Source organism: Phalaenopsis equestris, unplaced genomic scaffold (genome assembly GCF_001263595.1).
Source record: "Phalaenopsis equestris unplaced genomic scaffold, ASM126359v1 Scaffold219149, whole genome shotgun sequence".
Taxonomy (NCBI): domain Eukaryota; kingdom Viridiplantae; phylum Streptophyta; class Magnoliopsida; order Asparagales; family Orchidaceae; genus Phalaenopsis; species Phalaenopsis equestris.
In genome coordinates this window covers 413231-437921 of record NW_018237541.1, presented here as the reverse complement: position 1 = coordinate 437921, position 24691 = coordinate 413231, and the positions used below count along the sequence as shown (strand labels likewise).

General features: G+C 33.7%; 2 protein-coding genes across 5 annotated transcripts; one reads left to right on the top strand and one right to left on the bottom strand.

The window, feature by feature from the left end:
- Nucleotides 1–689: 689 nt before the first annotated feature.
- LOC110037385 (ribosomal RNA-processing protein 14-C) lies at nucleotides 690–5748 on the bottom strand. 4 transcript variants are annotated; one of them, XM_020742026.1, is made up of 3 exons: nucleotides 5642–5748; nucleotides 4330–5484; nucleotides 690–707 (listed from the first exon to the last, which is right to left on the bottom strand). In XM_020742026.1, the coding sequence occupies exon 2, from the start codon at nucleotides 5433–5435 to the stop codon at nucleotides 4335–4337; it is 1101 nt and encodes a 366-aa protein (XP_020597685.1). In that variant the 5' UTR covers nucleotides 5436–5484; nucleotides 5642–5748; the 3' UTR covers nucleotides 690–707; nucleotides 4330–4334. The 4 variants fall into 4 exon arrangements, with proteins under 4 accessions (XP_020597685.1, XP_020597683.1, XP_020597684.1 ...); XM_020742024.1 differs by lacking the exon at nucleotides 690–707 and adding an exon at nucleotides 4111–4240; XM_020742025.1 differs by lacking the exon at nucleotides 690–707 and adding an exon at nucleotides 4111–4229.
- Nucleotides 5749–8094: 2346 nt separating this feature from the next.
- Nucleotides 8095–24380, top strand: LOC110037402 (probable ADP-ribosylation factor GTPase-activating protein AGD14). The gene is made up of 12 exons (XM_020742042.1): nucleotides 8095–8593; nucleotides 8701–8762; nucleotides 13116–13203; nucleotides 13287–13348; nucleotides 13708–13804; nucleotides 13966–14295; nucleotides 14703–15302; nucleotides 15407–15541; nucleotides 21538–21615; nucleotides 22906–23035; nucleotides 23123–23168; nucleotides 23745–24380. Exons 1-12 carry the CDS (start codon nucleotides 8498–8500, stop codon nucleotides 23791–23793), a joined length of 1773 nt encoding a protein of 590 aa, XP_020597701.1. The 5' UTR covers nucleotides 8095–8497; the 3' UTR covers nucleotides 23794–24380.
- The last annotated feature ends 311 nt before the right edge of the window (nucleotides 24381–24691 follow it).

Genomic DNA, 24691 nt, shown 5'->3' with positions numbered 1-24691 from the left:
TATATATATATAGATGTCATAATTTTTTATTGATGCGTCCTCAAATAATTTCATTATTTGGCATGAATATCAAGACATTTTTTAATTAAAAAATATTCTTATTTAAATTAAAAATATCGAGAGCCCTGACGATTTCAACAATCTTATAGTCAAACTTGTTGGCTTGACAACAAAATAGGTAAAATCCGAGTCTGCTCAGAGCCGGATCAAGCCAATTGAACCACCTTGGCAGGTTGTTTGGTGGTTAGTTGTAGGGTCAAATGAACTCCATATTTGACATATATATCGTCAAATCGAGCATCTTGATGATAGGATTTCAACGAGCCAAAGATCGCCGGATTTCAAGATCATTGAGGCCATCATATTATCAAAAAATCATTTATGATTGAGAGAGTTCAGTGTGGGTCATCCGATCAGATGATTATGAGAGTTATCCACTGAATGATGGAAATACCTCTGACATGGGGGTTATAATTATACCCTTTCTCTTCACTTAAGTTTTTCATTCGAGAGGAGGCGAAGAAAGACCTGATTTTAGTGTTGTTATGGACTGAAGCCCTCTTGTCAGTTGTGGTTCCATAGCTGCAAACTAACATCAAACTCCTCTTGTCAGTTGCGGTTCGCCATCAATGGACACCCCTTGCTCACAGTCGTCCGTGAAAATTGTGGTATAACGAAATACCTCAAACGTTGTGTAACAAAGTACTCTGAATACGATGCAACAAAACACATTAAATTCGGCGTAATGAAGTACCCCAAACACGACGTAACAAAGTACTACAAACATGGTATAACAAATTACCCTGAGTATGTTGCAATGATGTATCCCAAACATGACATGCTGAAGATCTGACGATAACTGCTTACAAGCACCATATTTAGAATACATTGAATTTCTCCATATTTTTGATGCTTTCTCCTTGCAAGGTGTGCCGACATGTGATGTCTCTGATGTAAAATAAAAAACCAGAGAGAATGGATGTGACTACCAATTGGTGTAACACTAGCTACGAGGGGTGTAACGAACCGAACATGAACAAACAGAGCTCATGTTTAAATTTGGTTCGATTGAAATTATGTGTGTTTGAAATAGGCTCGTATTCAAAATTATTCGTGAAATTACAGTTCGTGTTATGTTGTTTAAAATTAATTCAAATTATTTGAAATGTTCGAATTGTTTGTATTGTTCGAATTGTTGGAATTGTTTGCAGAGAGGGTGGGTCATACTCTGAGATATATTGACATATTCTTTAGAAAAATAAATAAAAATAGTAGTTAAAACGACAATTCTATATAATTTTATACGAAGAATGTTGATTTCAAGGTCTTAGATGAAGATCTAACATACATGCCTATAGAAGCATTCGAACATCGAACAGGACAATCATTGCTTGAGGAAAACTTTGATGCCAATGACTTCAACATATCTGATGGAGAGTGTGTTGAGGAGATAATCAAGTCGAGTGGAGAAATCACATATGCTTTAGTGAATTCATTGAGTATATGTAATTAATATCTTACAGGGTCTTCTGTGCTGATGTCTACTATTTGAGATAAATTAAGGATTGATTGATGTCTATTTTCTCTTCAAAGGTTTTGAGATTTTAATTTTTAATGTTATACCTTTAGAGATGTATATTTTTCCCTGTGCTTTATTATTATCATTATTATTATTAACCATAATATTTTTTGTTATTCTATTGTATTTGTAGTCTAATTTGTGGATTAAAAGCATATTATATTAAAATCTCAGGAAAAATGAGTTCAAGGTTGTCGAATGCTTCAAGAGTTATGTATTGTCATTGTTGTATGCAATGTTGTGAATACACATCAAGAACAGAATACAACTATGAGAAGATTTTAATGTTGTCCCAAATATAGGACATATGAATATGAAATGTTGTTTTGATTGGTTGATGATATGGAATAGTTCACTCCATTTATTGGCCAAGTTAAGAGAGATGCTATAAACAACAAGTTATCCCAAAGACTCGATCGTCTTGAAATGAAAGTGAATGTCATTATAACATTACTTGTTATTTTTGTAGTATTTATGATTGTGATATTATGCATAAAATGGTCTTAAAATTGATGTGTTTGAGAAATTAGGCTCCTGATGTATTTTTTGTACTGTTGAAACTGTTTATGTTGTTCCACTATAAATATTTTGAAAATTACACTCATTCAACTAATTTTCATCTATAAAGGCGAATCTTTTTTATCAAAAACTGCAGCACATTAGATTGTCCAAACATACTGATTGTTATTCCAGCAGCAGCTTTTTGACAGTTAGGAAGCAACTTCACAACTGCTTTCCGAAACGCATTGTTAGTAAGAGTTGGATTGACTTATCTTTTTGAATTTTTGGTATGGGCATTAGCATTTGAACCCGCACTCATCAAACATGCCTAATAAACCTGACTTGCAATCTTAGGTTTAAGGGGAATCCAATGCAAGTCAATTTATTCTAAGTTTAGAATGATCTAAGATGATATATCTAATGTTCATGTAGTATAGACAAGATGGGCTATATTATTGTCCTTGAAACCTCACCCTGCAAGAAAACCAAATTGATCCTGGATCTTACAACCTCTCTGCAGGTGTGAAGGTAAGTCGTTAGCCTATCTATCCTCGTTTTAAGGACATGTTTTTAGGTCGAGTTAATGCAAGGTTGTTTGTTGCAGATGACTAAAAGCTTTATGTATGCATGAGTTGGAAACTCATTTACTAGAAATTTAATGCTTACGTGTGCTTATGCATTATGCTCATTGCATTCATCTAAATAAGAAGAGAATTACTTTCTAGCATGTATTTTAATGATTTTTGCTTTTTGATTGTGAATCTCGGCAAACAAACATCTCCTCATGTACAAAAAGACTCAATTTTGTACAAACTCAATTGTGAATCTCGGCAAACAAACGGGCGTGATACTGACAGAGCTACTAAATCCAGCATAAATAAAATACATGCCAAGAATATCTGTACAAACTCACAAAATTATACATTGCAAAAGCTGCACCAATCACAACTAGCTGTAGACTGATTTAAAACTTGGAGAAGTACCAAAATTTAATGTAAAATATATGTAAGATCAATTGCTTGATCCGGGTCAGTCATCTAGTGAAATTACTTTGTCTTAATTTCAATAAGTATGGCTTTATTAACTTCAATAGGTCCTTAATCTGTTTAGCCAAATTAATTTTATTTACCTTTGACAGCTATTGTATCAGCTAACCCATTTAGCTAACTCTGGGAAGTTTGATGAACCCAACTTTAAGGGAATCCGGTAGCTTTATTTAATTTTTTACTAATCCATAAATATGTGCTTGCACGTTTGTGCCACTAGAAAAATTTGACAAATATTTTCATGATAAGTACATTTTCTTAGAATGATGCTAATATAAAATTTAGGTGCATATCGATAGAAACACAACTAATGAAATAATTAGAATTCATGGTGTCTAGAAATTACGCGACGAATACTTATGTTATAAGAATTAAATATTACCAAGGAATCTCAATTTCATAGTCTGCATCTATGCAACCACTTCTGAAACTTATTTCAATAATATCAAGGGGCGTTTGCATGCATACCACATAATTTTCATGTGTTTACATATCTAAAGCCTAAACTTTCATATTCACTTGCATATCATCCCTCAAACCTTTAATTTTACATGAAACTAACCACTATTATTAGCTTTATGAAAGTGAAATACACATTTTCATATGTAGGTTGATGACACCTAAGTGTCTTAAATGTCAATATCAAAATTTAGTTGTTTGATGTGCAAATACATAAGAATTGTGTGGGATTGTATGTAAATTTCACTAATCGTATAAATGACACTAAAGAAAATCTGGTAGCTTTTTAAAAGAAATGTATAGAAATGTGCCAGGGGATTGAATTTCGCTCTTTTCAACTTTACTAACCCCATCTTCTTTGCTTTGTTACTGTTTGATATTGTTATTTTCAGCACCTGTTTGAACCTCAAATGGCTCTTTTTTGAAATCAAAGATAATACGGTTTAACCAAGTATTTTATGCTGTTATTCTCTGTTTAACCTTTCTCCTACATCACCTTAAAAAAAATGAGAATACTAAGTTACAGACATGCACTTTATACATTAAGATTTGGGTACTGAGGACAAATATCCTTTCAATGTTCATTTTGGGAACCATTTTATGCATTAAAAAAAACATAGTTTTTAAAATAAGAAACTGCGCACCTGCAAAATACCTATATATGATTGTCAGATATTCTCTAACCAAATGTTGCATATTAAGCTTAAACAATCTTACAAAACAGAATGCAAAGGAATAACATACCTCACTCATTGATTGATATACCCATCCTTGCGGCCCTCAAATCCTGGACGCATGAGCTTCTTCTCCCTCTTCTCAATCCTCCTCTTCTTTTTCTGTTGTATCCTCTCCCTTATATTCTCAGTCCTAGTTTTCTGCTTCTCTTCCCTGACTTTAATCTGGCTCTCAATTCTTTCCTTCCACTTTTCAGCATGCTTTTGATGCCTCTTCTGTTCCTTCTTCAAGCTCTGCCGCAGCACTTTAGAGTCATCGTGAACCTTCTCTCCCACAGCTCGACTCATGGCTGTCTTCCATGAATGTTTCTCAGCAACTACCTTCCCTTTTTCAGGATCCTTCTTTGCATCCTCCAATTTTTTAGCTTTTTCAAGCTCCTGATGTTTCGAAAACTTTCTTTTTTTCCTTCCCCTCTCCTCCACCCCCCCTAATTTTACCCGGCCATAAGAGATATCATCAAACTTCACCCTCTTGTTCTCCTCTTTTCTCTTAACAGCATCATGGCCATCATTATTAGACTCTTCATCTCTCTTCCTCTTCCGTTGAGAAACATCTTCACCCTTTCTAGTCTGCATTTTATTCTTTTTCTTCTTCTCTCTCCTCTCATCCTTATCCACGGTCCTAGTGTTGCGATTTCCACGGAGTTCTTCGATCCGTCGATGGAGACGGCGACGGAGTTCCTCGTAAGTGACTGGCCGATCGCTGGAAACGACAGGGTGAGGATCCTCCACCTCCGCCTCCCGATCGCTCCCACTGTCGCCGTCAGAGTTAGGTTTTTCTTCATCTAAAGAAGCAAACGATTTCTTCTCGTCATCAATATTCTTTTTCAGTAGGTCGAGCGTGGATGCGGCTCTCTCGGGGTCATAGCGGGCACGGCGAGCTTTCTTGATGTTCTCGCGAGACTCTTTCTTCGCGCTGGCCTTCGCGGACTTGCTGAGGCCATGGAACCACGGCCGTTCATCGGCGTCGGGAACGGGAACGTAGAAGCGGGCAGGGATCAAATCGACGAGACGATCGAAGAAGAGGGAGTGCTCATGGATTCGAGCTTTCAGATCCATGGCAGGTGAAGAATGTCGTGTTCCCTCCGAGGGTTTTTGGGCGGCTCCCTTCGCCATCCGATGAACTGCGAAACTAGAGAGACAGAGCTCGAGCGAGGGGGCGCGGCTGCATTAAAGAAAAGATAATGAGAGATGACACCTCGGCAGACTTACAAGCAGCCAAGCAAGAATGCGCCAGCAAAGAACGCCGAGCAATCCATCCGACGCCGACGTATCGAAGGCACGGAGAAGTAGAGATTAGAGAAAAAACACAGACGACATACCCTAATCTCTCGCGGCACTTTGAGAAGACGAGGAGAAGGAGAAGACTGGGAATGGGAGGCGGCCGAACCCGAAAGCTTCGAGAGGGAAGGGGAAGCTGGTTGCAGCAAGCGGCTTAGGGTTATAGTTTATTATATTAATTATATAAGTTATATTATATAAATATATAATATTAATATATTATTATTAATAACTTATTATATAATAGACTTTATTAGATTAATTTTTTTTAAATATTATAAGTTTTTATTTTTTTTAAATATTATAAGTTTTTAGAGTATATAATTATTTTTAAAATATGATAATTTTTTATGTATAATTATTTTAAATAATTTTTAAATTCTAACAATAATGATTTTAAAACATCAAACATATAGTTGTTTCTGTTTGGTTCATTTATAAATAAAAAAAAAAATATTTGTGTTCGTCTCGTTTATTTATCGAACGAATCGAACACGAACTTTTTAACAACACGATTTGCTCACAAGCAACAAGTTTTTTTGTCATTCCTAGCTACGACCTATATCGCTTACTGTTATTACAGCTTCAAAATAAAATATTTGTAGCTAACTAATGCTCTTGAAGTGATCAAATGCGGTTCGCCATCACTTGACGCTCTCTTCTCATAATCGTGGGTGAATCACATGGTGTAACAAAGTGACTTGAATACGATGCAACAAAGTACTATGAATGTGATGTAACAAAGTACATCGAATATGAGGTAATGAGGTACCTCGAATAGGCTGTACCAAAATACCACAAACATGGTGTAACAAAGTAATCTGAGTACTGTGCAATGACATATCTTAAACACGACATTTGAAGATCTAATGAACTGCTTACAACTGTTGTATTCATAATACAACAACTTTCTCCTTGCTCTTGAAGTTTTCTAATTTTAATGTATATTGATAAGTGATGTCTCTGATAAAAAAACAGTACATCTGAGAGAATGGATGCAAGTACTGGCTGGTGCAATGCAGACCATGACTTATATGGGTCACCATTATTACAATTTCCAACTAAAACATTTGCGGTTAACTGATGCCCTTGCAACTACCTACAACAACCTTTTGTCGCGAGTTACTATTGTAATTATCCACTGCAACCTATATGATTAATTGTAGTAATAACAACCTTCGACTGTTGTCCTTGTGCCCAACAAACGTCTTGTGACGACCCACTATGACTTATGTAGTCATTTACTATCATAGCTTCACTTCGTGACTGTTAGGTTCAATTGTTGTCATTGTGACATTCGATTATGAACTATGTGGCTAACTAACGCTTCATAACTACAAACTACGACAATCTCTCTGACCCACCAACGCTACTGCAACGACCAATCAAAACCTATCTAATTAATCACTACGATAGTGTTCAATTACGACAAATGTGACCAACTATGATATATGCGATCAATTTATATTGCAGATTCCCATTGCGATTTCTATGGCCAACTAACTCTCTTGCATTAACCAAGTACGACCTATATGACCATTCACTTATGCAACTTTCTACAATGGCTTATGCGGTCAACTAATGATCCTGTAACTAGCAACTACAGCTTCCCATTATAGCTTATACGTTCAACTAATGTTATTGAAGCTACCAACAACAAAGCATGCGACCAACCGCAACTGTGGTTAACTGTTACTAGTCACTATAACTTTCAAATACGACCTCCACAATCAACTGATGTTATTATAGTCGCAAAGTACGGCTAATTGACGCAATTACAACCACCGACCACCACATTTACAACTAACTAATTCATTTAGTGCAGTTAACTCCAGCCTTTGAGGCTTGCTATCACTATTATGACAAAGAACTATATTTGTTGTAGCTCAATTACAATTATTAAAGCCAAATGTGCACATATAATTTTATATTTTTTTACTATACAACATTTACAACTAATTCATTTAGCATTTGTAATTTTATACTTATTTTATTTCAACAGAAGTGTGAACTAATGTACTTAAATTTTAGTAGCTCCTCTTACTACTTTTATGTTATTCATGCACGTTAAATTTTGTGAGAATGCAAAAATAATAATAATAAAACTTTAAATAATAACTTTATATATTTTTCATTTTTTAAGTAATTATTATTATGATATTTTTGATATAATAAAAAAAAAACTTAGATTTTCATATATAAGCATGCATGTAAATGCTTTAAAATAATATTAATTATTTAAAAATTTCGTAAATAAAAAATAAATTTTATTTATTCAAAATGAAGTAGTTTTGTTCTAAAAACTCCTCTTGCCAGCCAACGTAAAGCCTGACAGGCCAACCTGGAGAGCACCGCCCATCACCATGTAGCCTATTATGTAGCCATTTGCCCAAGCACCAGCTCGCATTGCCGCCACATAACGGGCCACAGTACATATCAAAGTGGGCCCCAGACACTCAACGCATTTCTGTTCTAAATATCTCCAAATTAAACGTTCCCCCCGTTCTCTCTCTCTCTCTCTCGGAGCTCACGTTGTTGAGAAGAAAAGGAGGAGGGAGGTTTCGAAGGTGGCTTCAAATTTGAAGCAACGGAGCTCTCGATCGCCGCCGGTAAACCCTAGGCTCGAATCACGCCCCCGGTAAATTTAGCGGACTGGTGTCTGATCGGCTGAATGAAACCCTAGTGCGGTGGCAGAGGGGAAGCCGAAGGGTCGGAGCTGTGGACGGTTATAAAGTTCCTCTTAGGTCGTGGATCAGGGCAGGTGATTTTGATCGTCTCGAAGAGAGCTTGAGGGAATTTGTTTGGACTTGATGCATAGGTTTTCGATTCCAAGTGCATTCTAGGTTTTGAAGGCTGGTTCTCGTGGAAGGATTTTGTGTTTTTTGCGTCCGGAGAGGATGAGTAGCAGGAAAGAGGAGGAGAGGAATGAGAAGGTTATTAGGGGTCTGATGAAGCTCCCTCCGAATCGTAGATGTATCAACTGCAATGCATTGGTATTATGCTTCTCATTTGATTTGGCATTTTATTCGATTTTTCTAGCACTCATTGTTTCACGCATTTTTTTGAGAACTGATTTTTGTCTTATTTTTGATGTTCACAGGGTCCTCAGTACGTTTGTACAAACTTTTGGACTTTTGTATGCATAGCATGCAGCGGGATACAGTGAGTGTTTGTAACCCTGGTTCATTTAAAAAAAAAACTAGTTGAAAATTCAAGCCTTCTATGAATTTTCTTTGTTTTTCATTAATATAACTTTGTTGCTTTAAAATGAAAATTATACCATTGTTAAGGACGATTGTTTTCTCAAGTACTTCCTGGGGTATAGAATCTTTGTTAAGAAGCTGAATTTTTATTTGGCTGCTCGAATGCAGTCCATTTTGCTCAACATTGTGCAACATGTGCTGTTTGTGAGATGGATTTGCTAATCTTTTCTATTGCAAATAGTGCTGGTGAGACTGGAAAGGCTCTACCTACGTTTGAATTGACTTATAGGGGTGTTTAGCTACAAGTAAGATATAGTCTAAGCAGGGTCATGTGTACCTTCTACATCCAATTCTATTAAATCTTGGATGCTTCAAATTTAAAAAATTGTTTGGCATGGCAGATATTAAATTTCGTTAATTCCTAGTAAACTGTTTGACATATAAACATGTGCTGTTTGTGAGATGGATTTGCTAATCTTTTCTATTGCAAATAGTGCCGGTGAATGAAGTGTGACTGCAAAGGCTCTACCTACGTTTGAATTGACTTATAGGGGTGTTTAGCTACAAGTAAGATATAGTCTAAGCAGGGTCATGTGTACCTTCTACATCCAAATCTATTAAATCTTGGATGCTTTAAATTTAAAAAATTGTTGGCATGGCAGATATTAAATTTCGTTAATTCTTAGTAAACTGTTTGATGTATAAATTTAAGTTTTAGGATTTAATTAAAATAAGAGTGCAATGCACAATGAAAATATTTACTGTTAATTTCTTAAATTCTACTTCCCCCATGATTTACTAAATCCGGGAAAACTAGAGTTAAGATGCTTGGGATTTTCATGACTATAGAATTGTTTGTGAAGATTTAGCCTAAATCCCAGTTAAATTTTGACCTTATGATTACTAGGATTAATAAATACTGATAATTGGTTTTAAATTGGGTATAGGAGTGAAAGTGGCGTGCTAATTGTGTCCAAATTTTTTGCATGCTCAGGCGAAGTTTTATTTGATTTTAGTTGGTCAAAGGACATCTTAGACTTCTGTTTCTTTGTTAGAATGGGTTTGCTATTGGTAGTGGAATAAAGGCCATAACCCGTTCATCCAAAATCAACATGATCCCATGCTTAAGAAAACATTGTTTTTATCGATTTGTATATTTATTATCATGCAAATATATTTCATGGTTTTTTATTGTCATGGTTGTTTTATTTATTTTTAAGTGAAACATTATATCACTTGCTAGTCCAAAAATATATATAAACCACCAAAACTATATCATGGAGACTATTAACGTTGACATCCAATAAAATTAATCATCAACATAATTGAAATACAGCCATTTCACATATTCAATTCAAAAGTGCGAGAAAATTATAAGTATGTCAAATTAATAATATTGTTCTTGTTTCAAATGGCTAATCACAATAGTGAAAATCAAGGTGTCACTTCTTGAGTTAATAAGACTACTATTATGTAAAATTTCATTAATAAATTGGATTGTTTGCAATTACAAACCTTGTTGATAACCATAATTAGCATGCGCATCAGGATGGTGGTCCATAGGGTAGAAGAAAAAACTCAAAAAGGTGCTTGATGTAAATATTTAATGTGGAATTCAACAACGTACTGTAAACACAATTTGATGAGATTGTCAAGAGGTAAGATATAAGACGAGGGTGACATTCCCAAGACTGTCTTGTTTAAGAAGAATATTTATACTAAAACTCTATTCACAAAAAACTTTGTATTATCTTAAAATAACTGTATCAAATCTTAATAAAAGGCTTGTAATGCAAGCACAACACCACTAATATTCAGTACCTTTTGTGCTTATCATAATGTTCAGGAGTTTAAGCTTGTCAACCCACGGAACTGTTTATCATACAAAAATGGTTTTTTAACCACAAGAGATTTCTCATCGTTTGGAACATTGTGAACCATAAAGCAATGAGTCAAACATTCACAAACCATTTCTTGAATTTATATACTCTACAAGAGAAGATGACATTTAGATAGAATTTATATTTGTACCATGGCATCACTGGCCTACGAAATAAGTTGAGCAACATTTCAATGAACTACCTCAAACTATGAGAAAGCTGTCTTAAGGAGCGCTCTAACTTAGAAAATATGAGTTGTCATGCAGAACACTTGTCAGGCATATATGGAATATGCAACTAAGGCTTGATTGAATTGTAGAATATGGTCGGTATCATGTTATATGTATTATAATTCAAATCTTATATAGATTATGTGTTTTTTACCATATTACGTATTCTATTTATGTGAACACAATTCTACTAAATAATTCATAATTCTGGAATGTACTACCCCAATCAATTCGTTTTCTATTACTTCCCTAAAGATCTATGGATGTTTATTTATATGGAGTAGCATTTATATCTTAATGCTGACACATAAGAGAGATCCATATAGTTTCACAAAAAGTTGAATATGAGTATATAATCTTTAACTAATGATAGCTTGAAGTATAACTATATAACAAGCTTTGCTTATTAGTTTGACCTACAATAGTTATTTGTTGTTTAACAATCAGAGCAAGGGAATGAGGAGAAAATTACTTGGCCAAACTAATATTAGCATTGTAACTACAGATATCGTTCCTTATATATTACAGGCACTATTTAATATCTTATGTTCATGTCAGGGTTATTTAATAGGCAGGTAGCAGGGTGATTGAATGTCTATTTTAGATGAACTAAGTCAATATGAGTTTCATCAAAATTTGATAATCCAAGGCATGTTTATGCCCTCAAAACGTGCAAGCTCATTGTTCTAGACTCATTGAGGCACTCAATTTTTCAAAATATTTGATGATTTGACTTTTTTTTTTTTAAATCATGCTTCCATTGCTTTTTTGAGCCGATTCTTTATGACATTATCCACATTCTATCATCATATTTGTTGAGTTGTGTTGCAGAAGTCGTGTAGACGTTAAGCATGAGCAATCAAATATGCAACTAAAACATCATTAGATAACTATACTATTTACCTCTTAATGAGTATTTTATTGATATGAATGAATGAATGGGTCACTGTTCAAGCTTTCCTTTATATGTCGAGCTTCAAAAATATTTATTCAAATTTGTTTATTTATATAGCTAAAGGAATATAAACGAGTGTTACATAGGTGAATATAAAGTTGTTGATAGAGTGTACTAGCATCTTTTCCTCTTTTTGAAAAAAGGTAAGCTTATGGCTGATCTATAAGCTAGTAGGATACGAAGAGGCAATGCATTTTATTTGGACCTTTTGTGTATAATGATGTAATTAAAATTTAATCACTTTTGATGATTGATTTTTTATATTCGAATAGAAATCAACTCTCTTTTTTATTTAGGTATTTTTTTTTTTCTATATGGATAAAGTCATAAGTACAATTGATAACAAATTGAATTATATATTTTTATTTAGTGAATAATTAAGTTAATATTTATTAATTACTCTCAATTGCTTTTTTAAATTATATAATCCAAAATAGAAAAAAAAGGTGGTTGTAGCTAAAAAAAAAATTATAGAAATTGTCATTTGCTATAATGAAAACTTGCATTGAAAGGCCGAATGTAGAAAAGTGAGAGCGATTGAGAAGAAAATTCACTTTTTGAGAAGAAAAAAAAAAGAAAGAAAGAGAAGGATGGGAAGTCATAAGGTTTAATTTCACTTGGGATTAACAATTTTTGCTATGCTCTGTAGGCAATACATGCATTAAGGGCATATCAAGTGGTTATATGTAGCCTATTTTCCAACTTTATGAAGATGCTCCATTTGAAGAAAGTAAAGAAATAGTTTCTAATGAACCCACTAATTGTAAAAGGCATTTTTTGGTGCATTGTTCCTCACTTTATGTACTATTAAAGTATATACTAGGCACTAATTAATTTGAGATGCATATATTGGCAATATTCTAAGTTTTTATCTTGCCACTCTTGAGAACGTAGGGTTCTTCATGCTTATATGCCTTATGCCTCAATAAGGATGGCTTTATTATCCTATGAAGTTATTCTTGGTCTCAAGTTTACTCTTAACTTTACAAAAACGCTCCATGATTTTAACTTTTGTTTTCTGGTTAAAAAATAGGCCACTAAATCATTACTCTAAGCATATTTTATGCTTTATAATTACTGTTGGGAGTCGAAGAACCATAAAAACTTCACTTTATTTCAATTACTCAATCATAATGGGCATTATTTAGCTTCTTTCTTGAATGGAACCATTGTCATCTTTGATGAGTTTTAGTTTACTATTGAATTTCTTGTAAAGTTTTTTTGGATAATTTTCTATTGTAATGCAGCCGGGAATTTACTCATCGTGTAAAGTCTGTGTCCATGGCTAAATTTACAGCACAGGAGGTGGAGGCTCTTCAAAATGGAGGCAATCAGGCAGTTGACTCGTCTAAATTTCATCTGTTTCATGGCAAATGAATTTCGTTAGGTTTTTTGCTAACGAGATAATTGCTTTGCAGCGTGCCAGAGAACTGTACTTGAAGGACTGGGATATGCAGAATATGAAACTTCCTGATAGCAGGTTGAAAAGCACAAAACTTTAGGATGATTTACATACATTCCACACAATTCCTATGTATTTACACAAATGCTAGCTAAATTTCAATTTTTACATGCATGCCACCTTACCCGTGCATGTTAAGATCTATTTCACTTTCTTAAAATGGTTTATTTTTTATGTCTTATGAAAGATTTGGGTGTTATTAATTTAAAAATTAAGGTTTACGTGTTTGATATAATACATAGGAATTGGGTGGTATGTATGTAAATGCCCCAATTTCTTACCACAGTAGTGATTCTACGAGCTTTGTTTGACATCCTAATCTTGCTACTGCAGTTATCCTACGAGCTTTGTTTAACATTCTATTCTTGCTACTGCAGTTATCCAGACAAAATTAGGGAATTTATAAAAGGCGTTTATGTGGAAAAGAAGTATGTTGGTGGAAGGTCTTTTGATAAGCCTCCCAGGGATCCACTGGTGACCTTTTAAATATATATATATTTTTTGGTTTCTTGGTTCCATCAAAAGTTCAATTCATTCATATACATTTCAAAATGTGTTTTTTGTTTTATAATTTGTGCAAACTAATTCCTTTTTTTAATTTATTTTTATAAAACTATTGATCATGTTCTAAACAGGGCTTCATGACTCATGAAGAGCATAGGAGGGCCAGCTCCTATCATTCTTTTTCTCAGAGTCCACCTTATGACAATCAGTATGAAGATAGACGGTATGGAAAACCAAGAAACATGCTTACTAGAAAGCCAGGTTCAGATCACGGTCACTATGAAGGGAATATCTCGAGCATCTTAGACAGTCCTGGTCGAGTTAGAGAACATATGTATGAGGATCAGTTTGCTAATGAGAGTTCACGCTCGCGGATTAGTGACTACTCTGTATCTAGTGCTGGCGATCCTTTTAGATCCACTGACCAGTCACCAAGAATATATAATGAGCATTCGACACAAGTAAGAGGGTTATTTTCATACAATATTTGCCTAGATGTTTAGACATATTAATAAGTAATGATAAAATTTACCACCTATATTTTTGTGATTTTTCTGATTCTTTGAACTTAATTTCATTTATATTTTGTGGCATTTACATACGTACCACTCAATTCCTATACACTCAAGGTTTGCTTTTTCACATTTCACCAGTCAAATCTTTCATATCACATAAAAAATACCAATATTTTAACTTTTAAAAAGTTAAATACACATTTTAATGCATAGGTAATACGGTATGTGTGTAAAAATTGAAGTTTAATATGTAAATACATAGGAACCAAGTGGTATGATCTTATTTTTTTCATTTGTCCAGTTGAAGCTTTCTGTGGGCTATTATGTATTTTATGAAAATCTTCCTTTTTCAGAGGTCTGCTTCACTAGGCAGCTTTGGGTCCTTTGATGGTAAATCACTCCATAAAAAATCTGCCAATTCTGGCGCCTTATCTGATGCAGTTCTTCGGCCTGAAGATGCTTCTGTAATAAAGCAGCCCAATCAATCCACAAGTTCCTCATTAGAGACATCAGCTCCACCACAAGCTGCCGTGATTGACCTTTTTAGTCTACAATTTACACAGCTAAAGGATTCAAAGACTTCTGTGGATCTTTTTGCGGACTTCAGTAATCAGCCTTCTTGCAGTTACCCCCTTGAAAACAAGCATTCTTGCAGTTACCCTCCTGAAAATAAGCCATTACCAATTCCTAGTTCGCAAAATGATGGTTGGGCCATGTTTGACACAATTCACCTAGCGGCACCTAATTCTGAGGCAAACAAAGCCCTTCCTTCTGGGATTCCTTCGTCCAGTAAAGTGCCTACTGAGATAATTGATCCATTCTCATCCAAACATGACACCTCACAATTATTCACAGCTAAAAAATCCACATTTGATGGGGAAGCTACGGCCACAACAAACCAATGGCAGGCAGGTTTTACCGAAGTTCAAAATGCTGCAACCTTCAGTGCTCCGGTACCAACTATTCCTGTGATCTTACATAAAGTTTGTCTTTCTACATCTTTTTTATTGACTGTAAGGCAATATGTCTCCAATTTATGAATCCATTTGTTTTATAGGTATGGAATGCTTTTGATGATTCGTTTCAAAAAGGTTCTCCAGCTTTTTATGTGAATTCATTGCATGAGACTTGTGGTTTGGTAAATGAATCTTCCATCTTTGGTGGTCAGCATAGCGATGTGGCGCTACCAAAGGTACCATCTTGCATTTTTCTTCTTGTCAATGGTTCCTCCTTGTGTGATGTGCTTGATAATCAAAAAATTATTTGCTTTTAGGGGCATTTACTTACCACACAATTTTTAAGTATTTACATACTGACACCTAAACATACATATTTACATGCATACCACTCAAATCTCTTACATCACATAAAAATTACCGTCATCATTACCTTTTAATAGTGAAATATACCTTTTTATGCATAGGGTTATGTCACCAAGGTGTTATAAGTGTAAATAAATATAAAACTTTGGGTGTTAAATCTGTAAATACTTGAGAATTATTTGATATTTATGTAAATTTCCATTGCTTTTATTCTAAGCATCGTTGATGTTTTGCGGGTACTAAATGAAAATGGTTTACAATTTCCTGTTGTGCTGGATAAAATAGATCATCCGATTAAAAATTCCTCTGAAAGAATGCCTTCTGATTCGCTTCCTTACAAAGTATATGATTTGAGTACTTCTAATAGTTGATATTCTAGTTCTGAGCATCATCTTATTATGCTTATCTTCTTTTTGTAATAATTAGAAATGTGCAATACAGCTTGAAGGTTTGGGAACTTCCTTTTTTTTTAATTAGAAGAAATAGAGATTACTTTTGCATTTTTTGCATTATTCAGGGGGTCCAAAATATCGATGCCAATTTCATTTTTGGACTCTGTTGAGGATTTGCTTTTGCCAATTGCGGTGGTTAACCTGGTTTAGTTTTTTGAACTTCTTTTATAAACTTTTTTAGGGACCCAATTCCTATTCATTTACATATCTAACACCTATTCTTTGATTTTTACATTTATACCACCTAAATCTTTCGCATTACATCAAAACTATCACCATTTTAACTTATAGAAAGTGAAATATACCTTTTCATACTTAGGTAAGGTGGTATGTATGTGAAAGTTGAAGTTTAGATGTTAGATTTTAATTACAATAGAATCAAGGTATGTAAATCTTTTATTATACATAGGAAGTATTGAAATTCATTTCATGGAAATGCATACATGGATATATACTCTTTTAGACTTTTTTTTTAACATTCATGGAAGCATTAAATATTTAGTACATTATTCATGTAAATAGTATGTATGTAAGTTATATTTGGGGGTCTAAAATAAAAATAATTTTATAATTGTAAATTATATTATTTTAGTTTGAAGAAAGTAATTTAAATTCTAATCAGTTATGATTAACGAACACTGCCTCAGTATATATTGGTCGGATAACTCACTAGTTCTTGAGGTTTAATTTGTACTTGGTACTTGTACTCAAAGAGTACTTGTTTTTGGTCGAGGTTGGTATCTGTTAGTCGTTCCTCTATTACTTGGAATGTGAAATATTATGCAAGGTAGCCTTAGCTGCTACTTTTTTCCCATCTTTGTCTAACTATGTATGGAGAACTAAGGATTGTTGAATAGTTATTGCGAATGACCAAGTGAAATTGTATTAAAAAAGAATGTATGGAAAAGGTGGATTCTGAAAAGATAATTCAATTAGGGTGAAGTGAGTTATCTTCTATTTCACTTTTTGTGGGTTAGGATCATATTTTTATGTTGGTACAACATCAATAAACCATTATAGCTGACAACTTTCACGATTTGGTTCACTTGCTTTCATCTTGAGAAGGGATTGATGCTGACTCCTTGGGAGTTCAATTGTTAATAAAACCTGTCTATCTGTAAGTTATGCAAAGCTGTCACAAAAGGCAATATTTATTAAACCAGTAAACTTTGTTGATGTGAGGCTAAATAAATCAAAGTTGGTTAATCTTATTCCACCCAATTAAGTGTAATACAGTCAAATCGACTGAGTTGATTGCCAATCAGGTATGATGGTCTACAAGCGAAGATGCCTAGCTTGGTTGTATATATGGTCTAGATTTGCATGTATGTTTATTGTGCATGAGTTCTTCCAAACTAATACACATTAATCTAAATATGGTCTACCTACACTAGCCAAACAAATTCTTGTATGGCTTTCCGCCTTGGTACAAGACCGAAAAATATTATAATTAAGATGAAAATTATGAAAATATTAGCAAATGTAATACAAAAAACACTTTATTGCTTTCCATTTTAGCAACTAAGCGCAATACAATCAATTTGACTGAATTGAATGCCAATCAGGCATGATGGTCTGCAAGCGAAGCTACCTAGCCTGATTGTATGCATGGTCTAGATTTGCATGTATGTTAAACGTTGCATAATTTCTTTCAAACTAATAGACATTCATTTGAATTGTGGTCTACTTACACCAGCCAAAAAAATTCTTGTGTGGCTTTCCACCGTGTACCCTAAAAAAAAAGTGAAAAATATAATAATTAAGATGAAAATTATTTAAATTTTAGGAAATGTAATACAAAAAGCAAACTTAGTTAATTGTGGCTTGTTCTCGGTGTTTAGCACATAAATTTAAAGAATTCCTTGAGACCCTTCCCCGGTTTCTTCTTGATTCCAATTCCTCTTAGGGGCGGTGCTTTTTCTCAGCTTCCACATCACCTCGATTGGCCCCCACATTATTAACTCAACTGACCTCTTGCTCATATGCTCCTCTTTAGGAGGCGGTCATTCCTATTAATCAATTTGTGGGAGAAAGAACATCTTACCTCATCTTTTTTGAGTGTACCACTTCTCCATTGACTCCTATTACCCTTGTCTATTATGTATATTACTTTGTTGTCTCACAGTGGGGGGTTGTGGTTCTTTCTAGAGGATCTAGTTCTAGTTCAGTTGATCATCTCGACCTAGGTTGTCAAAAGGGGTATGACTTTTTGCTCTTCTTTGTAAAGCGTTGAAGGCTTGAATCCAGTTCTAGTTCAGTTGATCATCTCGACCTAGGTTGTCAATAGGGGTATGACTTTTTGCACTTCTTTGTAAAGTGTTGAAGGCTTGAATGACCTTAGATCTTCACATTCACCATTGAGTGTATCTCTATGTAGGCAAACAAGTTCAATTGGTGGTATTGTAGAATTTTGAATAGATTAGTTGGTTCTGATTTTTCACCTCTAACCTCAATCTCTCTTTATTGATTTAGATTGACACAATATCTCCTCTGAATTTATCTACTCAGGGTCGGTTTCATTGACTCTAGGAGAGCGATCTCATCTTTTTGATGTGGCTGTACTTTGGATTGAAGTTTCCGGATCTTCTTTGAAATTTTTTGGGCTTTCTACAGGCCTTCATCTTGACTCTGAGAGGCTTTTTGGTCTTCATTCCTTATAACCTCAAAGCCCAACTTGATTAGGTTCTTTTTTTCCATGAATTCATACGTTAGTTTGAGGAATAATTGTTGCTTTAGGTGGTTGAACACCTTCTACATGCATTGTTACTCGGACGCCCAACTAAAATGACAGTATTATCCAGATAGACAGACTATCACGAACGCTACTATGAATGGCCTGAAAATATCATTCATAACACACAATACATTGAAATGCAAACTTCCTTTCTATCTTACTGAAGGTTGAAGTGTGCTTCATCTGGTCCAGCTAGTCAACCGCTCTCAAGAATGGGCATCAGTTCTTCATCATGAAAGTCAATGCACTTTCTTCGTTGCCATTACAATCAGAGCTTCTGAAAATCTCTTAAAACACTATACGAAGGAAGCTTCCGATTGTCATTAAGTTATGGGCATGATCATGAAAAATATTACTTTCATAAGAAGAGTTTGCTGAATTAACTCTATTAGATAACTTAGGCTCCACCTCTTTTTGACAACCTTCTTCATATTTCTTCTCAATCTCAATTCCTGTCTGACTCAGGATCCTCTCCTCTACTTTATATACCTTTGGGAAGTCTCCATCTCAGTTTTCACGTCACCTCCACTCGTCTCCGCATAATTGATTCAACAAACTTTATTATCAAATCAAGAGGATATACAATCTAATAATTCATGATTATGATTTGGGACATCAAAATGATCTAAACTATTGAAATGGTTTAGGTTTTATGATTTTATGTAGTCAAAATCAGGGAGAGAATCATTTGCAGCAAGTATAACTTCTTAAAAGTATTTTAATTACATTGATGGATTATTAGGGTTCCTTCTAAATGAATTTCTATTCATTCCAGCCTGTTAGTGTGGAGTCACATCATAATATTAAGCGGTTGGTTACAGATCAATTATCGTTAAAATATTTCAGTTTGTATATGAGGGTGAAAATGAAAATCTTTCATTAAAATATTATTCTAACATACAATTTTTTGATGTATAATATCCAATGCTAGACTCATACCCTTATTTAGGCTCAGGTTCAAAATCGCTTATACAATATTAGGCACAAAAAAAGTGATAGCAAAATTTCATTCTTAATATTGTCAATTTCTTGATGTGTTATATCAGATAAGGCATAATATTTTTCATATATTACTTTTTTGTCTGTAGGATCATTCATGGCTATGTGATTATGTTGTGTTAAGTTTGTTAACTTGTCTACTATATTTTGTTATTTTATATTCATTTAGGAATTGAGTAGTGGATGTTGTAAGATATTTAACATATACATCAAACTTTATGGAGCTCTAATGTGGGCCTTATTTATTGTTTGATGATGGTAAAGGAGTTATTTCCTTTCTTGTGCTTTTCCTAAGACTATTAAATTACTTTGACACAATAATGCATGAATTTTTCTAGGAATAACATCTTCTGAATCACTATACAAAGCTATGTTAAGTGTTCTAACTTGAGTTTTGCTTGAGGTTTAAACCTATTCAAATTGATTGCTGTATATGTTGTGTTCATAGATATTTCTATTAATTTTTATGTTTCTTCATCAAAGTCATATATTGATGTAATTTGAGTCAAGCATACCATTGCAGTATAAGCAACTTTAATCCAAATTTAATGATTCGTGTTTCATTAGCAAACACATCATTTAAATCAACTTATTAGTTAAATAAACGTGTTAATGTTGTTGATCATTACAAGTGGAGAAAAAGATAGGCATTATCATAATGTGAATCATAACAAATTTAACGTCCTTTGTAACAGACTGAATATGCTCTTGATATCTTCTAATACTTGTATAATCTATGGTCTTGATGATATTGCGGTAGTCTATCAGGATCCTTGCTATATATGTAATGAAAATGATATTTTGCTAGTTATTTTGTTGAAAATAGAGTGTATTTATATGCAAATTTCAAATTTTATTAACTAACAATTATTTTCTGGAATTGCAAACATTGCGTCAAAAGTAATTAGTTTTTTGTCATACAATATGGTTTACGGCACATCTCATCTGAAAAATTCTCCAACTTTTGTTAAAGGAAAAAACAGGTGAAGGCATCTGATAAGAATTAAATAATTTCAATGGAGTTTGATAAACATAGGCCTATGAATGACTAAGACAAATTCAATCCAGACTTTTAATTACCTTTTATGCTTGAATTGTCACATCATCAAATCTTGACTTGTCATGTTCCTTTGAAGAGATAATTTGAATCCCTCATGTGGAATAAGATTGCTACTTCGTCGAAAATTTACGGTTGTTTGTAGAGCCTAAACAAAATTTAGGTTATTTTTTAATTAATGTTTTTTTATTTATTTGCTCATCTTTTATTTTATTTTTATTTTTATTTTTTCAAATTCTTATTTATTTTTTTAACACTGCTGTTTACTTAAACCACAACTTAACATACAATAATTTTTTGGGTTGCTTTCCATAAATTAGAGTAGATGACTGTTAAGGGCAGTTCAGTTTTTGAATTTGAATGGTAGTTTGCTAGAATGGAATTAGACTACTTTAAAAATTAAATATTTTTGGTAGTTTTAAGGGCAGTTCACTAGTAGATTATATAATATATTGATTGGATGGTCTGGTTATGCAAGTTTGTGGATGTTTTCATCTCATGTTTGTATTCTTTTGGAATATCATCAACCTTGCAAAGTTTGAAATAAGTTATTTGAACCATGTAAAATTAATTCATATTTACATGCATGAAATTTGGCTAAGTATATTCTTTGTTTGTTTTCAGACAAGTAGCACTCAAGAATGGAAATCAACAAATCCATTTGATATATCCTACGATGTGGATGCAGGAGCCAGCAATATGGTATTTATGATGCCATGCCCCAAATTTTTTATTTTTGCATGTCTAATGATGATAAGTTTGTTGAGGACCTGCTTCTGTTAATGTAAATATATGGTAATAAAAGATTGATGTCGCAGAAGCCTCTTGATGAGAACTTTGTGAATGAACTGTCTGTTAGGAAGACGAGAATTGGTGTTCAGGTGTAGGCATGCATTTTACATATTAAAATTGGGGAAATTTACACACGTGCCACACAATTCTTATGCATTTACATTTCTAACGCTCAAAATTTGATATTTACATTTGTAACACCTTGGTGTTATGAATAATCTTTCACCTTGGTGTTATGAATAATCTTTGCATGAAGTAATTATTCATAGAAACACAAGATGAATTGGTGTTCAGTTCTAGCCATGCATTTTAAATATTAAAATTGGGGAAATTCATATATGTGTCTCACAAATCTTATGTATTTACCTGTCTAACACCCAAAGTTTGATGTTTACAGTTATAACACCTTAGTGTCATAAATCTTTGCATGAAGTAATTGTTCATTAGAAACACAAGATGAATCGGTGTTCAAGTCTAGGCATGCATTTTTCATAGTAAAATTGGGGAAATTTACGTACGTACCACACAATTTTTATGTATTTACATATCTAACACCTCAAGTTTGATATTTTGCACTTATAATACTGTGTTATAAACCTTTACATCTAAAGGTGTAATTTTACTTTTAAAAAGGTTGCGATGATGGTATTTTTTTAGTTGATGCTAAAGACTCGAGTGGTATGCATATAAATATTAATGTTTAGGTGTTAAATAAATAAATACATAAGAATTGTGTGGTATGTAGATAAATGCCCCATAAAATTGCTTTAGAAGATTAATGTCCATTTACATTGCATTCAAATTACCTTTCAAGCTTCATAGTTTATTTTATTTATGGGGCATGTGTGAAAAAGCTAAAGAAATTCTGAATTTTGAAGTATCTTTCCATTTGAGCTACAGCTAAGAAACAATTGTGTCATAAATTCCTATGTATTTACTTGTCTGAATACCTAAACTTCAACTTTTAAATAGATGCCACATAACCTATGTATGAAAAAATGTATTTCACTTTCAAAAGTTAAAATGGTGGTATTTTTTGCGATGATGTGAAAGATTTTGAAGTTTAGTGGATGGATATGTAAATGTATAGGAATTGGTTGTTATGCGTGTAAATGTGCCAACTTTTTTTTTTTCCCAAGCTAACTTGATAATGATCATCCCCATTATTCTTGACTGCGGTTTAATGTTTTTTTCCCGCAGTTCCTTGACGTGAGTTCTTTGCAAGGTGCGCTGCCAAATGCTCAGTTGCCAAACACATATCTGGAAGGTTTATCTCAGCCATGGTTCCAACATAATTCTGCTTCAACATTCAGCCCTACTATACCCCAAGGCAAGTTCTATATCAAAAGCACTTCTAAAGAAGGTATTTGTTTCCCCCATCTCATATAATTTGATGTTTTTTTTCCTTTAAATTCAGCCGGATTTCCATACGTGGGAGGACAGGTTCCAAGCTCGCAGTTGCCGTAAGTAGTTCCTTTTTTTGGGGGGGGGGGGCATTTACATACATACCAACATATTCTGATATATTTATGTATTATACCACTCAATTCTTATATATTTATATATTTTACACCTAAACTTTACTTTTAGGGGCATTTACATACATACCACCAAATTTTTATGTATTTAGATATCTAACACCTAAACTTCACTTTGTGCATATCTAACACCTAAACTTCACTTTGTTTATACAACCCAAGTCTTCCTTATCACATAAAAAATACCATCTTAACTTTTAAAAATTGAAATACATAATGCACCTATTCATGCATGGTTAAGGTTATGTTTGTAAAAATTGAAATTTATGTTTTAGATTTCCTTGCAACATTTTTTACCACTCAAATCTTTCATATCACATCAAAATTACACCTATTTGAACTTTAAAAGCATGAAATACATATTTTTTTAAGGAAGGTGGCATATATGTAAAATTGAACATTTGGTGTTAGTGTGTAAATATATAGGAAATTGTTTGGTATGCATGTAAATCTTCCTTCTCTTTTCTACTATGTTTTCAAGCTCTGCCTCTACCATGACAGGAAGAGAACATCACAAGGCTCCTCTGCATCTGGAAATCCCTTCGCATAGGAAAGTCTAAATAGGAGACTTCCACACAAAGTTCTGAGCCGTGCTGAGTTGACTCCATCCTCCGCGGGATTTCGTCATCCGTCCATTCCGGCTGAGCACCGGTCAGGTACAAGCAAGCATTTTGGATGCGACCCGCTTGGTTCGCAGTATATTATTCCGCTAGTTATGATCATCTGGTTATCTGACTGTGGAGCAGACAGATAAGTAGATGTCTGGTTTCGTTTGAGGTCTCATCCCAGTGGTAAAGGAGGTAGGTAATGCTGATGACCAACTATTAACGCTAGTTATGCAATACATTAAGCTTGCATTTTGATATCAATTAATTGATTTGTCTATTATATTCTGATTGAACTTGATGTGAAACCCATTTTGTGGTTTTGTATGGGTTCATGGGTTTGTTCTTCGTTCGACTCGTCTAAAACTCGATTCGTTTGTAATGGACTTTAGGTTCAACTTATTCGATAAATCGGTAGCGGTATTTGATCTGTAGTGCTCCCTGAAAAATGGGTTAGATTGCAAATAATCATGGTAGTTGTTTATGAAATACATTCTACTGTCAGGTATTCCGATCCTTTTCATGATCATTAAATTTATTTTGAGATGAATATAATATGGATGGAGTGCTAAGTGCTCTATTTCCGTTGTGTTGATTCATTCCCTCTGTGGTGTTTCGCTCTCCGCTATCTTCGAATCAATATTGAGATGTAATTAACTATATGTGTTTGTTTGAACGAGTAAATTAAATGTTCATGATTAAATAAATGGGTGTTTGCATACATCAAACCCAATTCTTCATATATATATTTATATGCATATCACTCGAAATCTTACATTTCATAAAATATTATCATCATCTTTTTAGTGGTGAAATATATCTTTTTCATGGATGGGTTTATGA

Excerpts from the sequence above, each read along its gene's own strand:
- LOC110037385 (XM_020742026.1), bottom strand. The coding sequence starts at position 5,435 with ATGGCGAAGGGAGCCGCCCAAAAACCCTCGGAGGGAACACGACATTCT.
- LOC110037402 (XM_020742042.1), top strand. The coding sequence starts at position 8,498 with ATGAGTAGCAGGAAAGAGGAGGAGAGGAATGAGAAGGTTATTAGGGGT. Across the intron at positions 14,296-14,702 it reads ATAATGAGCATTCGACACAA|AGGTCTGCTTCACTAGGCAG; the intron begins GTAAGAGGGTTA and ends TTCCTTTTTCAG. Across the intron at positions 15,542-21,537 it reads GCGATGTGGCGCTACCAAAG|ACAAGTAGCACTCAAGAATG; the intron begins GTACCATCTTGC and ends GTTTGTTTTCAG.